This window comes from Brachypodium distachyon, chromosome 2, assembly GCF_000005505.3.
Source record: "Brachypodium distachyon strain Bd21 chromosome 2, Brachypodium_distachyon_v3.0, whole genome shotgun sequence".
NCBI lineage: Eukaryota > Viridiplantae > Streptophyta > Magnoliopsida > Poales > Poaceae > Brachypodium > Brachypodium distachyon.
Window position 1 is genome coordinate 12,177,521 of NC_016132.3, and position 16,877 is coordinate 12,194,397.

At 50.1% G+C, this 16,877-nt stretch overlaps 1 protein-coding gene across 1 annotated transcript; it reads right to left on the reverse strand.

Moving 5' to 3' along the window:
* Window positions 1–749: 749 nt before the first annotated feature.
* LOC100828490 (ATP-dependent Clp protease proteolytic subunit 3, chloroplastic) lies at window positions 750–8,473 on the reverse strand. The gene is made up of 5 exons (XM_003567698.4): window positions 8,126–8,473; window positions 5,977–6,091; window positions 2,398–2,573; window positions 1,363–1,458; window positions 750–1,280 (listed from the first exon to the last, which is right to left on the reverse strand). The coding sequence occupies exons 1-5, from the start codon at window positions 8,387–8,389 to the stop codon at window positions 1,002–1,004; spliced, it is 930 nt and encodes a 309-aa protein (XP_003567746.1). The 5' UTR covers window positions 8,390–8,473; the 3' UTR covers window positions 750–1,001.
* Between the last annotated feature and the right edge of the window lie 8,404 nt (window positions 8,474–16,877).

Sequence of the window (16,877 nt, forward strand, 5' to 3'; positions counted from 1 at the left end):
ATTGCACCGATATGAATTTCATTGCCCTGCAGCCTGCATACACGAACGATCACATTACATTGCATACATGATCAGCTACATCTCATTGTATTTCATACAAAATGATACACGTTTCACTGCATTGTCTATAAGGTCAAACCATGCAATGATACATCACGGCCAAGAAGTGGTGAGGTCATGCAGGGAACAACAAAAGAGTCGGTATTTTATGGGAGAAGGAAGAAGGTTCTTGTGGCTATAGATGGTAGTCGAGGCAATTAAGAAAAATAATGATGGCATTTAAGGAAGGTAATCACAATCACCGGGATAACAAGCCTCTTTGATGATGAACATCAGAAACCTCGGCAGAGGGGGCCGGGCTCTCGACCATCTCCTCTGAAGAAGACGAGCATGAGAAGAGGCGGTGAAACTCGGAGCTCCGGATAGAGGAGCTTTCGCCGTCGGAGACCTCCCTCGTTGGCACTAGAAATGGTTCCTTGGGCAGTGGCGCGGACCAAGCAGAGCAACAGTTGACATGGGTCGTATCTTCGATCGGGCCTAGATTTAGGATAGGTGCGTTCAACCTCTGTAGGCCGACCGAGCCAGTGTTCTAGAAAGTTACAACCTCCGATCCAAAATACGTGGGAGTTTTGAACAAACGTATTACCTGATGGCAAAAGCGGCTGCATAGATATCGATCAGCTCACAAGCCAGCTGTGCAAAATTACCAGTTTACCACCGAGTCAGGCCATGAGGCTCAGGCAAGAGCAGGATACAACTTCGTACCAATATGCATAGTAAGCATAGCATCGCTCAAAATCGAGACCAAAGAATATGTTCAACATTATTCTCTGTCCCCATTTATTATCTGTCGCATCACCGGAACATTCTAGCTTACAAATTTAACAACAGCTTACAGCGAGGATATGATGACAGTGCCGACCTAGGCTATGCAACAGTCAGAGCTCAGCATAGCTTGACGGTAGAGCAGTGAGGAACCACCGCCTTGTACAGGCTATGTCTCAGGTTGCTGAGGCCTGCTTGAGCTTTCCATCGTTTCCACTTACCCTGCCATTACCATTCCGGATGAGCTTTTCCTCTGAAGGTAGGTTTTTCATTATTTTTCTAGTTGGTCCTGAAGCATTCCACAAGTACCACACGCGCGATTTCGGAGGTGGCACGGCTCCCGCCATTGGAGCAACCAACCCCAATTTCCCCTCATCTATAATGCTGTCAACTATCCCGTAATCCTTAGCCTCCCAAGGACTCATGAAATAGTCAAACTTTGTGTCCTCGTCGATCTACAAGAAACAGCAATCAGCAGCGCAGTTTTCTGTTGATATCGGGCAAACAATGACTGGGCAACAAGTTCAGAAGGACTACCTGCGCTTCAGGCTTTCCAGTGATTCTTGACATTATCTTATTGATCTTTATCTTCTCGTACAGCATTTCTCTTATCTGCAATCCCATCTCTGTGGCCTGCCAAACGGATGAATCTACATATTACTCTTTCAAAGAAAGAAAGAACGAAAGAAAATCATGTAGTATTTCTGAATTTGAGTGCAAAGAACAGCATCACGTGGCCAGGAAGCAGACCAATAGAATGCTAGGCAGAAACAAAGACGAGCCAACATGATTTCTAAACGTTGGTCAAAGGTAGCATTGTTCAGATACAAGGAACTAGAGCGACAGGTTGTAACTATACTTTCAAGTCCCGATTTTTGTACATCTTTCACCTCAATCATGGTATATATTGCTTGTTGTGAGCCTCTCATCACATAAGTTACAAAAATCAACACATCACATAAGAACCAGCAAATAGTCACTATTTATGAACCTATAATATCGATGATCTCCAAACTTAACCAGGATATTAGACCAATAACTGGTCTAAAGGATCTGACACGTAGGATTCAGCATAAGATCGCCTGTTAGGTATATGAAATGGTGAACTGGTCTGGCCGGAACTCCAAGCCTGCTCCCACGTGTATCAAAGGGCCCAGGCCCACGACCATAATGCACCAGTGTTTGAAACCGCTTAAGAGTAAGTGGTGAAACCTTGTAGAGAACCATTGGGGGAAGGAGGGGCATGACATGGCAGTGTATTTTGTTTCTAAACATTATGAACGAAACAGTATAAGTTACCATAGCAAAATAATGTTTCTTAGTTATTTTATCGGTGTAGGTCGATCTTGGTCGCTCCACTTCAACATGTTTGATATAACTACAAGCTGCATCCATGATTTCTAGTCTTTGGCTCTAACTACTTACAAGTTGGCACTTCGACACAAGTTGTTTCATATAACTATACATTGTCAAGGTACTTTTACAAACAACCCATGGGTTTTCCTACATGGCAGGCTAATTCATGATTTCAGCACCACAGTCTTTAAGTTTGAACTAAATAAAAGTACTTACCTTCCCACCAGCTCCCCCTGATGGCTGATGAATCATAACTCTTGCATTTGGCATGCAAAATCTCTTTCCCTTTGTCCCAGAAGCTAACAAAAATGCACCCATGGAAGCAGCCAATCCAAAGCAAACAGTTGAGATGTCAGACTTGCAAAATTTCATGGCATCATAAATTCCCATTCCTGTAAAATTGGTGTGCCAAATGTTATATTACATCATACAGTAACAATGTGGCAGCAATAAGAGATAACTAAGAAATTCTGTACATGGGCACAACCTGTACCAGGTTCTTACATTCATAATAGAACTAGGGTGAGAATTCGAGTTGATTGAACTGTTAAAGGAGGATAAGACACTCTGAACTCGTCTAGAAAAGGTAGGCTAAGTGAACGTAAACATAAAAAAATAAATCTCATGTGTTTAGGAGACACGCTGAACTAGAAAAATAAACAAAGCTGACTGAGGCGTCAAGATTTTGGTCAGATCAGTTGAAGCAGGTTAGTTTCAAGGAGCCATGTAAATTTTGGGTAGACAATTAAAATAAGAGCTTAAAAGCTGCGATGTTCTTCAGAAACTGCAGTTGACATTCTGTATAATGAAGAAGCCACGTGCTCTGATGTTTCAGGACATGCTATAAAGTCCTCTATAAAGTATTGGCAACTTGGCATTTGTATTGATTGAAAGGTGAGGACTGTTGACTAACCCAGTCCTCACTGCTGGTCATGACACCGCCAAGGTCTTCAGAGTGCTAGTGCCCTCTGATAGCTGTTGTTCATATCCAAACCCATACCCATAATATTTGGATAGGGTATGGGCAAACACACCCTCCCTTCCTGACCTCGAGTTCTCTCTCTTCACTGGGCAGCAGCGCCGTTCGACAGATCTGCTCCTCAATGATGCCCTTCTACTGCTCTGGCATGGATATGTCATGCCGCCACAGCCTTCGATTAACTATGAAGGTTACCACTATACGCTCTCCTGGCCCCTTGTGTTGCGATCTCGTTGTTGCTGTGCTCCAGACTCCAGCCACCATGAATGAACAAAACTATTATATTATGCTTCTTCTCTTCCTATAATCCTTTATTATCCATTAGATAATTAGTACCCATCGGGTAATACCCAGACTATTTGGGTATGGGCATTGGGCAACACAAGATCAAATGGTATGGACATTAATGGGTATGGAGTTGGGTAACCCCAAACCCTCCCAACGGCAGCCCCATATAATTGTGTAACGACCCCATTGTCCGCGGGTGAAACACAGTCAGGAACAGGGGAGAAAATGGATTCAGAAGAAGGCACCACCTCAGGTTGGAGACTTATTACGGGTCTTTTCAGAAAATAAAGCAAATTTCGGGCGGATCTCTGTGAGAGGTGTTAATACGTGTGTTGGTTCATCGAGGCAGTATGCTTGATACCACCTCTACTCTCCAGTTGTGGCAGACTGAGTTGAATGAAGAAAATGGTTTGATATCCATCTAATTCTCTTGTGTTCTTCCTCCCTTGAATCTTCTCTCACGTCACGGCACCAGCGGCAACGGGGCCATTACAACCATGTATCAGATTCGGGATACTTCTGTTGGTTTGATCCCACAATCCTCTCAGTCTTGAGCTGTAAAATTCTGGGGAAGGGTTGGTGAAATTGGCACCGAACTCGATTTCGATCTTGTTCCTTGCCGGTATCCCGTAATACCAGACACTGGTTGGCTTGGCTTAGAGTGCGACCACCATGGCGCCACCCAGACTCTGTTCGTCCTTGTGGCGATGTTGGCCCAGATCCAGGCAGGTCTTGAGAGGCTGGAGGTGTGCGTCGTAATGATCGACACCTTGCAGCAGCACCTTGTGGCACATCTGGACCTGACAGCGCAAGCTATGCAGCATAGCTCATTGCAGCACAACGAACCAGAGCGGTCGCCATGACCTCCTGTTGAAGCAAATGGAGTTGATAGCTCAGGCAGTGGCCAAATTGCAGACACCACTGATGCGCCATCAGCAAGGGGAGGAAGACCTGATTGGGGAGATTCAGACGAAGGTGCCACCTGAGTTGGAGACGCATTTCGGGTGGAGCTGTGTGAGAGGGGTTAATCGGTGCGTGGGGCCATCAAGGCAGTGGGTCTGTGCGTTGATATTACCACCTGTACTCAATGGTTGTGGCAGACTGAGTTGAATGAAAGAAAATTGTTCCATTATCCATCTAACTCTAGTTTTCTTCCCCCCTTGAATCTTTTCTCACGTCACAACGACCTCCAGCAGAAACAGGGCCATTACAAATTGATACTCCTTTGTTTGACTATATCTGTCACCAGCCAAACCATGCACACGGACAGTACACAGTGATTCTTGCCCAAAAAATAGGAAAAGTACAAATTATATTATTAGTCGAAGACTCGAAGCACTCCAAGTAAAAAAAAATGAGAGCAGGGGGAAAACGCGCCCCCTCACTTTTTAATTAAGAGGGTGAGTCCTCAAACCTGGGCGGGCGGGTTCACAACCATGTGCCCACCCCTGCACCCCAGGAGAGTCCTCCAAAGCACTGCAGGTCATTGTTGTAATAAAGTATGATTACCAATCAAATAAACAAGTGATTTTCCAAATGGCCGACGAATACATTACACATAATTACTATTTTCTACATTTGCATTGGCCAGTCACAATATTTGTTTTGTGTCAGGATTCCTAGAACGAACTTATACGGCAACCATGTTGTAGCTGTCCAACTGCTCAAAAGTGCAAGTTGTCCTATGGTGCTCACACCAGCAAAGACAGTGAGCAAACATCAACACCTAATAGAGGCATGCACATATCAGGGTTATGAACCATATTATAGGATCTTACGATTTCAACTTCCTATTGGTTGAGCAAACATCTTCTTTAAGTCCAAGAACATGACCAATGTCATTATCAATCCTTTGCTGTTAAGAGATAAGGGCATACATATTCTATGCCCCAACATGACTAATATCATAGTATGATATAACTATGATATTAGTTATGTGGATGATATCTCAATTCGATATACTCTCTTCATTTTATTTTCCATTTCAAAATAACTGTCTGTCTACAACAAATATATACAGTAAACTTGTTTAAAAAATTTTAAAACTATATAAGAAGGCTGGAAAATTAGGATATTCATTTGATTAGTGTAAACAAGGTCCGAATTTACTAAATATTGTTAATTGTGTTCCTTGGTCTATGTGCAAAGAGTATCCAGACATATGTTCTGAAGAAAGACTGATGGGTCGACTTGTCACCCATAGGCCATAGCCTCCCCGACAATCCACTAACTGTACACTCTTGCTTTGGTAAATTGACATGGTCACATGACCACTCACGACCCAACAAGACAAGAGACCAGTTTTTTCTAGCCTCAGAAAATTATGATCCAGTTCACTGTACCCTTGTTTGGATAAAATCTGACATGACCAAATGACCAATGACCCCACAATCCAATCAGGCAAGAGACAGACCGCATACATGAATATTCAAATTTGATGTGAAAAGCAATATCCTTGAAATTGTAATCGGTGTTCAACTATTCTTAGCACCAGGAATAGTTCTTACAATGAGATCAAGAATACACACCTGCTGTTATGGAGCCTCCAGGTGAGTTAATAAACAACTTGATGTCCTTTGTTTGGTCCTCTGCATCCAACAATAAGAGTTGACTGATGATAAGATCAGCACTCATATCATCCACCTGTTAAGCAGTCAGCACAAGGCATTTGAAGCAACAGATGTGAATATATCTGGTTTGGACCCCATCTAAGCCACTTACTTTTCTGGTGCAGAGCATTGAATTAACTAGTTTGCAAAGCCGAATCACTAACAACTGAGCCACTTGTGTCAGGGAGCAATCAAATAATAAAATTCTTATGACTAACACATACCAGTGCAGATTGTACAGTGGAGCTTTTAACATACACAGAAAAGGTAATAGTGTGCAGATGAAGCATAATTCGATCATTGTGGCGATATTGAATGGTGATCGTATTAGTTTTGACTTTTTGTACTAAAGCCACTCTGTAATGAGAACATCTGTTCAAACAAGGTGGTGTGAGTTCCAACTGAAAAGTGACTTCCAATGTCACTGCTGCAGTTATGCTATTTATCCCAGTAAAAGAAGGATAGCAACCATACGATAATTTGGCTCAAATAATAAGTAACTGTATTTGAGATACGTTTTTAGTAATTCAGATGAACAGGGGAAGGAAGTAGAAGGTAACAGTATGCCTGAGGAAGTACTCCCTCTGTCCCATATTAAGTGACTCAAATTTTGTCTAAAAATGGACGTATCTACATACTAAAACACGTCTAGATACATGTAATATTTCGGCACTTAATATGGGACGGAGGGAGTAGTTTATACTTGATATATATTTTCATAATTATCATCTCAATACAAAGTAGTAAATGCTCCAAGAAAACCAGTTGACTTAAAATCATTTCCTGCAATAATTAATTACATAAGGTGCAATGGTGCCTAGGTGTCTAATTTAGGACATTATAACCAGGCATTCTAAGAGGCCTCTTACACCACCATGCTCGTGAGTCTTTGGTTTCGCAATTTGGACGTTCTTGAACATGATTGCGATCGGCACATGTTCTACAGGCTGCTATTCCAGTAGAAAAATCACAGCGCTTAGGTTGATTGGGCCATTTTCGGTTATTTGGGCCTTGCTCACTGTAGGGCCTGGGGAAAAGGGTTTCCGCGAGATGCTTGCAGGCATGGAGGAAGAGGGTTCCATACCTTCTATTACGGCCAGAAGTGCCTCGCACGCCAATGCAGACGTCGCACTCGCACGATACAAAAAGATTTTAAAATAACATTTTCCACTGTTCTTCACGTATTTTAATGTTTATGTACACGGCTCCATCTATATGCATAATTTCATATCGATCATCCAATGACTAGTGCAGGCCATCATGATCTAGTCCATCAACAAACATCAGACATATGTCATATGACTGCAAGACTTAAGATGGAAGAAGCTTGTTCAGTTGTTCATTGTGTAATAAAACTGATAAAGAAAACATTTACTCCTATTCTTCTGCATATTACAAACAAGCAATAATGATGAGAATGAGATAAACAAGAACAACCTCGGTAAGAACTAAATGTCAAATATTAATATTGGATTATTGGGCAGTCACCAGAGTTTGTAGTGTTACTTTGCACTCCATTTATCATTAAACTAATTATTTTGAAACTCTACCACTAGTGGCGGAGCTAGGGGGTGAACAGAGTGAACACACCGTGAGGTTTCTTCAAGGCCCATATACTAATGGTCCACCCTGACCCAAACTCCTGGAGACGCCACTGTCTACCGCAAAGCTCACGTCCGTTAATCTAAGGCATCCCAAAATTTACCTAACATGGTGAGCTTTTATCATATGCACATTAAATGTAAAAATCCTCGAGGGAAAAATGTTTCAATGCACTGACGAAACAGACCTACTGGGTTATGTTCCGGCTGTCATGACTCATGAATTACTTGTTAAATTGCCATGCCATTTTTTTCTACACTTGTTGCAATACCATTCCAAGTTTCCAGAAACCACGCTATTCATCTTGACTTGTTCAAACAACAAAATTCACTTCAAATTAGGCTTTCAGGTTTACCAGCATCTAACACCAAAAAATTCTACATAAGCCAATTTAAAGGCGAAAAAAAAGGCAAGAACCAAATACACAGACGGTGCGATTTGGTAAGAAATAAAGAAGGAAGCTAACCGGGGAACCCAGAAAGATGATGCGCTGACGAAGGAGCATGTTGCTGGTGTCCAGCTCTTCAAGGCGGGCCTTTCTAGCTGCCGGTCGGGCTGCCGACAGCCCGGACAGGTCCCACCCGGAGGAGAGCGTCCGTCGTGCCGCCGCCGCCGCCGATGCACGGAAGGCCGCTCTTGGCGCCGGCTTCCAGCAGTAAGTGTTGGGGGTGAGCAGCACAGACGATTGAGAGGAGGAGCAGGGAGGCCCCGGCGCCGGGAGGGTCGTCATGGCTGCTGCGGTTTCCTTCTTCGTTTTCGGCTCGCTGCGGCTTCTCGCTGTTATCCTGGAAGGGTTTCATCAAGGCTGGGGATATCTTCGTACTTAGGGCTTCTTTGAATCAGGCCATAAACACTGAAATAGGAAAAAAAAACTTATGGTTAGAACGTTAAAACTAGATGAATGAAAAATACTCCCTCCATCTCAAAATTTTCTCAAATACACCTCCATCTCAAAATAAGTGTCGCAATTTTGTCTAGATACATATGTATATAGACACGTTACATTATGTAGATTCACTCGTTTTGAAAAAAATTGCGACATATTTTGAAACGGAGGAAGGACATGATTTATTTTAAAATGGTGTTTGAATGTTACACAGAAAAAATACATAAATTCTGAGGCTAGATGATACCTATAATAGGCACAAGAGAAGAGAGAGAAAACTTCATTGAGCCTTTCAGAGAAATAAATTATATGATTTAAAAAATCTACTAGTGAGCTTGCACAACGCAGGTCTCCACGATACATGTTTTTTGAATTTAATTTCTCTATAAGTTATTTTTATTACTGTTTTTATCGTTGAATCATTTAAGTAGTTGTCATTGTGTAGCAATGCAAAACTTGCACATGCAACGTATAAAATCCACGAGCACATAAATATATTACAATTAGATAGCCAAATATTACAACTCGACAGAAATTAGAAGCAAGAATTAATTAAAATACAAGTACTCCACAATATTATCCACTATTATGGTACAGAGAAATAGAACGAATCTTGCTGAAAGACCAACAAAATTTTCAGGTATAGAAACTCCATGTTTCCGAATGGAAGGAAGCATTAATACGTACGCGTGATCTAAGAAAAAGACACAACCATCCAAATCCTAAACGCCTTGAGCAGCAACTGCTAGTAGTGTTACCAGTGAAATTCTCATGTTGACCTCTGATGAAGCACCTTTAAGCATTGCAGCCTGTGTTGGATTGGTATGTGTGACAGATTCTGGTTCATTTGGACACTGAATTATTGGATAAGTTCATGCTCTGCATGCCAGGTGAACACGGATAACATTTAGAAAAAAAGGCTGAGAGTAAAAGGCTGAGAGTTTAAGCACCATCAGTTCCACATCGAGCAGTGATACCCAGTTCAGTTCTGCAGCCCTTTCGACTTGTTTTAGCTGTAAAAGTTGAAAGTTCAGTTATAAGTGGTGTTCTTTGGGTCTTGTCTAAGCCATGTGCTTCCTTCCGTGGAGATCAACAATGTTGATGCCTCAGTATGGTGAGCTAAGAGAAAAAAAAACTGTCAGGATCTAAAAGAAACTTACATGAATGAACTCATGTTCCAATTTAACGGCGGATGGATTGAGGGAGCATAATATGCTCTTTTGCAACAGAATCTGATAATATGATATGGACAACAATGCGCCTAGTACTCTTTCCAACAGGCAACAGGCACTGAAGTCTGAAGTGCTAAAGATTAATAAGTGACTTGACTTCTGAAACCAAGCAATCAACAAACGGATGAACATACTCTTTGATATCTATAATCAACTTATGCGGAAAAAAAATATCTAATTTGCTTCCACATGCTCAAGTCTTAGAAACTCATGCACACCAAAAAGAAAATTGGCGCAAATTTGTGTACATTGCAAGCAAGCCAGAAAACAAGACAGGAGTCTGAGGCATACTTCCTTTGATCAAATACGCAGTATTTCTGAACAACAATAGCGTCCACCGTGAGGATGAGACAGAATGGAGGACCTGGTCGCATGCCTCACCGTGAGGATGAGACGGCGGCGGACGTTGACTACATGGCCATGCCCATGTTCCTTGAGACCCAGCCCTTGGTTTCGAACGGCTCCATTGCTACTATTTCAGCCTCATCATCCATGGTGGCCACGGCGGGGCCCCATGCAGCAGATCAGCAGCTCCAAATCTCCCATTGCTCCGGCTTCTAATCATTCTCCTCCTCCTCTTATGTAAACCTGCAGGTTTCAGATTATATCACCTTGTATGAACAAACATTTTAAGCTACAATTGTAAACAGTAAACATGAAGAAGTACAGCAGGTACCCTGTGTAGAGTTTTGCGTCTTCATAGTTCCATTTCTGGTTGAGCACCCTCTGAATTTTCCTTTCACTATACAATGACCCTATCTATCATATCTTGAGTTCTATGTTGAAATGTCCTAACCCCTTTGCTTTTACTTCTTCATAACTACCAAGAGCTCAGGAAGGCAACAAACACTAATGTATGTTGGAAGAAAAAATTACTAAAAAGCATAACAAGGTAAAACTGAATACTACTCTTTCCACCGTTGAATAGAGTGGACCTTCAGAAGTAATCACATCCAGGTGCCTTCTGTTTGCAGAAACGAAGCTATAAGGTAAGATAATTAACAACCAGACCCATTCCATATGAAAGTCGCTCACCGAAATCACTTCACAGAAGAGCTTTCCCACCATGTACATAATTAGAGCATTGGAATGTTTTACAAAATATATGAGACGGAGGGAGTATTATTTTCGTTTTGTTTGTCTACTCATCGTCACAGATCTATCTAGGATACCGATGGACATTCATTCACACATCACAAACTTACTGGCAATAGCTGATGGCTCAGCACTTTGAAATGTCAAATGATTACTTGGAGTGCGCAGGGTACCTGAAAAGTTCTCAAAACTGTTGTTCATACCTGCAGAGAAGGTGGAGGACGACTTGGACTCCAGAATCGTACGGGACTATGGTGGCGCCATGGATTGGGGGATGGGGAGACACCGGAGCAAGAGCCCGGGCAGCGTGTGGAGCAGATGGGGTGGAGCGTGATGGATCTGGAGGGCTGGGGGCGCCAGAGAAAGAGGGTGAGTGGCGCCAGAGGAAGGGTCGGCGGTGGCTAGCGGAGATGGATTGTGGTAGGGAAGGGAATACTCGATGCTCCTTCTCTAGGTGCAGGAGGATGGTGGGCACCGGAGAAGGAGGGTGGGGCGGTGCCAGAGGTGGGAACAACGGTGGTGATGGGCATAGGGGAAATCCAGACCTCCTTGACCAGCACCAACCACCACGCAGCACCCCGCCGAGATATCCACGTCCAGCAGCGCCTTCAGGCAGTTGAGGGAACCCATGGCCGAGGGGTTGTGAACCCTGAAAAGCCAGCCATCGAAACCCTTATACCTGTACCGCTCAGTCCTGAACTAGTTTACCCTTAGACCTGTACCGCTCAGTCCTGAGTATTTGGCTAGAGTCTCATTTGACCATTGGCGGGGGTCCTCCTTTTATACTGAAGGAGATGCCACAGGTGCCACGGTGCATGGGTGACAAATGGCGAGCAGGGAGCTAGGGCAGCTCCCCCTCAGTGCGCTAGCTTGCATGCAAACCAGGTAGCCCTGCTGTTAGGGGTCTAGGCGCCTGAAATTTATCCCAGGCGGGTCACTGCTGGCTGAAAGGATAGGGAATCCCGTTTTGGTCGGAGCATTAAATGCTGGCGTGTTCTTCACTCCTCGTCCTGGCGAGACCCCCGCTGCGTGCCTGCTAAGGTGCCACGTGGCGCCGAGGTTGCTCCCGCTCGCTCCTGCCTCTGTAACGGTTGCTTGCGCCCGGGAGCACCCTCCCGGCAAGTGAACTTCCCGGGAAGTGCCCAGGCAGGATTCCTCCTGCTGCCTCGCAAGGCAAACCCCCGCAACCCGGTGAGCCCCGCCGGGCTGGCGACTTGCCGGGCATCTTGCGTGGAGCTGCCCGGGGTGCGATCCTTCCGGGGACCAAGCGAGGTGGCCCATGCGTCGCGCAGCAGTGGCGCCCCGGGTGCCACTGGTGCGACAGTAGCCCCCGGGCGTGGGCCGGCAACGCTTGTTCCCGGGTAGGACCTTCCTAGGTCGGTTGCCAGGCTACGCCCTTAACCGACGCGTGGTCCTCGAGCTGCTTCGGGGCCCTGCCGTTACGCACAGAGTAATGGGCACGAGATTTCCGCCGTAACCTCCCCATTAAACATGCGTGGTTAAGGCCACGTCCTGCATTATCCCCTCTTGGGGCGTAGTTATCTCTGCGCACCCGTAGGGTGCGGAAGCGATCGTTGCTCGGTGCCGGGGCGCTATAAGACCCCGCCGCTGTGCTAGGGAGCAAACACTTAGCCCCCTCCCCCTGCTTTTCCCCTTCGTCTCCAATCTTGCTCGCATCCCTGCCTTCGGCCAGCTTTCGCCCACACCTCCCATGGCGCCCCCTGCTCCCAAGAAAGGGAAAGGCTCCAAGAGGCCTGCTGCCGGCAGGAGTGAGACGGCCTCCTAGAAGCCCGTCTTGGATAAGGATCAGAAAAGGAGGGAGTTGAGGGCCTCGTGCGCCTTCTTTCGGCCTGGCTACAACGGCGAGGCGCCGGACAAGGTCCGGCATGCCGTCGCCTCACGCTTCAACGAGTACAGGGAGACCCTCATTTTCCCCGCCGGCGCTGACCACCAGGAAAACAACTTCCGGGTGTTCGCGCGCTTCATCCTTGCCGAGCCGGTACCCCCGTACTCCCTGTTCCTCCATGCGCTCATGGAGGCGTACCAGCTCCGGGTGGCGCAGCTCCACCCCGCTTCCCTCTTTCTCCTCGCCGTCTTCCAGTTCCTCTGCGAGGCGTTCGTTGGAGTAATGCCGTCAGTGGCGTTATTCCGGCACTACTTCTACCCCCGCATCGAGCAAGCGGGGGCAATGTCATCGGGGGTGGTGTTCCGCGCCCGCGACCGGATGAAATCAGAGTTCATCGTCCGGTCGGAGAAGAAGATAGAGAAGGAGTGGCGGGCAGACTGGTGCTGGGGCCGCGTGGAGGAACCCAAAGAGTTCATCTTCACGCCCACCGAGCTGCCGGTGCCCAACGACACCTGGCGGAACTGCTACCACCGCAACGCCGAGCTCCTCCCCATCGTCACGAAGATCAAGGCCCTGCGGCTAGCAGGGCTCACTGATCTCGACGTGGCGCGCGCCTCCATCAGCCGGCGCATCGCGCTGCTACAGCTTCGCTCCCGCCCCGCGTGGATGTACACGGGGTCCGGGGACAGGATACGCCTTCATCAAGCGAGCGTGCATCCGGAGGCCATCCAGGCGTGGGTTTTTCTCCCTCCACACCGGCGTTCCGGAGCTGCACGACATCATCGCCGCCTACCCGCCCTGCAACGAGTGGGGGCTGATGATTGACTCCCCCGCTCGGACCCCGCGCCCCCCTCCGCCTACACCCCACGGGACGCGGGTGCTCGAGGAGAGCGGGGAAGAGTCGGAGGTCAGCGGGCCCGACATCCCATCCTCCGACGACAAGGCGGGCCGGGTCGCCGGGACCCGGGCGGTCATCCCCGTGGTGGACGGGGATGATGAAGACGACGACGCACCCCTGATCTTACGGAGGTCAAGGGCGCCCGTCGCGGCGGCCTCCTCCACAGTGGCCACTGGCGCTGCGGCGGCCTCGGCGGCACCCAGGGTTGCGGCAACCCCTCGGGCGCCCACGGCCCTGCCTAAGCGGGGGCTCTTCCGGGGGTTCGAGTTCAAGCTCAATCCCCCAAAGGATGGCACCCCATCAGGAGCCGGCAAGCGGGGGAGAGCCGACTCGCCACCCGCCGCGCCGAGCAAGAGGATGCGCCTCCGGGCCGGCACGGGGGCCGGCGGTGCCGCCATTGCGCCCACCGCCGACCCAATTCCAGTGGAGGAGGAGCCGGCAACAGGTACCGATCCCCTCCTTGATCCCATGGCACATCTTAATCCCGTTCGTTTACCTGCAGCGGCATCACCTTCTAAACTCGCAGGCGAAGTCCAGCCCGCGGCAGGCGGCCCAGCGACAGGGGCCGGAGTTGGAGGGGAGGAGGCCCCTCCCGCAAGTTCAACGGCCCCGCAAGGTACTTGGAGCCCCCTTGCGTCCCGCAGGGGGGGAAGGCGCCATGGTGGTTGACCTCGGCGCTGACGCCGAGGGCGCAGGGGCGAGGGAGGAGCCGGAAGGGGCTCCTGCGCCCAGCTCCCCTGCGGCGGACGCGACGGTGGCGGCGCCCGCCGTCGCGTCCGAGGCACAGCCTGGCAGCGCGTCCCGGGCCGTGCAGACTGGGGTCGCAGATCCCACGGTGACCCCACAGGATGCGCCTCCTGCCGGGGAAACGGCAGCTCCTGCAGGGGCGCGGGTGTGGAGGAGGTTGCGGCAGGGGAGCGACAGGCTCCGCCGCAAGCGGATGACGCCCTCCCCGGCCAAACAGTCGCGGCGGAGGCCTCATCGTCATCCGCAGCCACTCTCGGCCCGAACTCCGGCGTACTCCCTGGGCCGACTTGGGACCCGAGCGTCTACGACCAAGGGCACCAAAATCTTGACACGATGAAGGAGCAGCTGCTGGCATTCGTCACCTCCTTCAACCAGGTGAGGGAGCGCCACGAGCTCGCGAAGGGCCAACTTGGCGAGGTGCGGCAGACCGTCGAGAGGGAGCACCAGGAACTCTCCCGGCTATGGGAGGAAGTGCGCCTAGCCCGGCAGGCCAAGGACGAAGCCACAGTGCCGGTCATCCCGAAGGCGGAGCTCCATCGGCAGCTGGAGGCCCAGCGCGCCGAGCACCGGCAGCCCCTGGACTCGCTGGCCGAGGCGCACGCGAAGGCCAGGAAGGAGCACGAGGAGGTGCTTGCTACGGCCCAGGCTCGCCTCAACGAGAAGAGCGAGCTAGTCTACAGCTACCTCTCCCAGCTCCAGGGGCTGCGCACCAAGGTGGAGGAGCAGGCTAGGCGGCGGAGGACGCGGCAGCGGCGTCGGTCCGGCGGGAGAAGGAGCTCAACTCCGCCAAGGAGAAGAGCGCCCAGCTCGAGTCCGAGCTGGCCGCCTCCCGGGAGGAGCTTGTCAAGGCCGGCGAGGACAATGTGGCCAAGGCCAAGGAGATCACGTGGCAGGCGGACCTCGTGCGCAAGGGCAAGCACGTTGTGACGCTGGCGCGCAGCAACCATGCCACGTTGGTGGAGCAGCGCCGGAGGGAGACCCTGAAGCTGCTCAAGATTGCCAAGGCGGTGCGCGACCTGCTGCCGCGATTCGAGTTGCTGGGCGCGCAGGTGGATGGCATGGACGTCAGCACGCTGATCCCGTTCTTCTCCGACCTGGTGGGGAAGCTCGGGGCGCTCGACGTGTGGATCTCCAAGTTCTGCGACCAGGAGACCGCCACGTGTGTCAGGGACATCGCCAGGACGATCCTCCCCCGAGTACACCTCCACCACCGAACTTCCCCTTCGAGACGCAGCTGGACGCCTGGTCCGGCAGCGAGGACGGTCCTACCCACTACCAGGCAGTGAGCGGGTTCGTCGACGAGGTGGTAGACCGGATGCAGAGGAAGCCGGAGCCCCTAGCTGGAGACGCCGGCAACTAGTCGCCGCAACTCCCTGTCGGTCCTCGTTTTACCTTTAATTCCTATCAGTGTGGCGCTCGGCGCCGTTCAAAAGTTTAAAGCTCCATTAGTACATGTAACCGCTTGTTGTTTTTAAGAATTTCGTTCTTTGGTTCTACTTAGGGCTCATTTCTCGTTCCCGGGGTTGGCTCGCGGGGTGGATCTCTCGGCCCTCGTGTGTCATGCCTTGTGTTGCCGGGGACTCACGCGCCACACACTTAGCCGGACCAGGGACCCGGGACGGACCCGTAGTGCCGACCTGGGGCCAAGCGGCAGCGTCGAGGCACTCCGCTTGCGGGACATTCACCCCCAAGCGTGCGCTCACGGGATGGACCCGCAAGCCGCACGAGGAGCGCACTCGCCCCGCAAGCGTCCTTCTAACCCTCCAACCACACGGGGGGCTCGAGCCACGCTAGCGAGCCAACGTTAAATATCGGAGAGTTCAGCATCCAGGATCGTGTACTTAGCTGTTCTTTCTTTTGCGCTCGGGATACCTGCCGGAGGGGTGAGGCAAGGACGCTCCGGCAGTGCGCCCTTGCCCCGACCCGCCTGTTTGAGGGATGCAGCAGGAATGTTGTGGCGGCGCCGCCGCCAGCGCCACGTGCCGGTGGCGGCGCCACCACAGCGTCTCCGCGGCAGCCTTCGCTTGATAAACGCCTGTCGGAGGGGTGCGGCAAGGGCACGGCGGCAGTGCACCCATCTGTGTTGAGTGCTGATGGCATGCACCACCACCGTGCCTCCGCGGCAACCCTCGCCCTGAGGCACCCTCTGGAGGGATACGGCAGGAACGCTGTGGCGGGGCCGCCGTCGGCGCCGAGCGCCGGTGGCGGCGCCGCCACTGCATCTCCGTGGCACCCCTCGCCCTGGAGTAGCCTGGTGGAGGGGTGCGACAAGGACGCGATGGTAGTACACCCGTCAGCGCCGAGCACGGATGGCATGCACCACCATCGCGTCTCTGTGGTCTCCCTCGCCTTTGTGGCCGTCTTCCAGCTTCGCTCTGAGCTGCTCCATGGCCATCGCTCCCTTTTATAGGCGCAGTAAAGAATCTTGCCACCATGCGCGCCTAGTCGCCGTGGCACACGTGGTGCTACACCCCTTGCCGCACGGTACGGGCCTTGCCACCGCGCGTGCCAAGA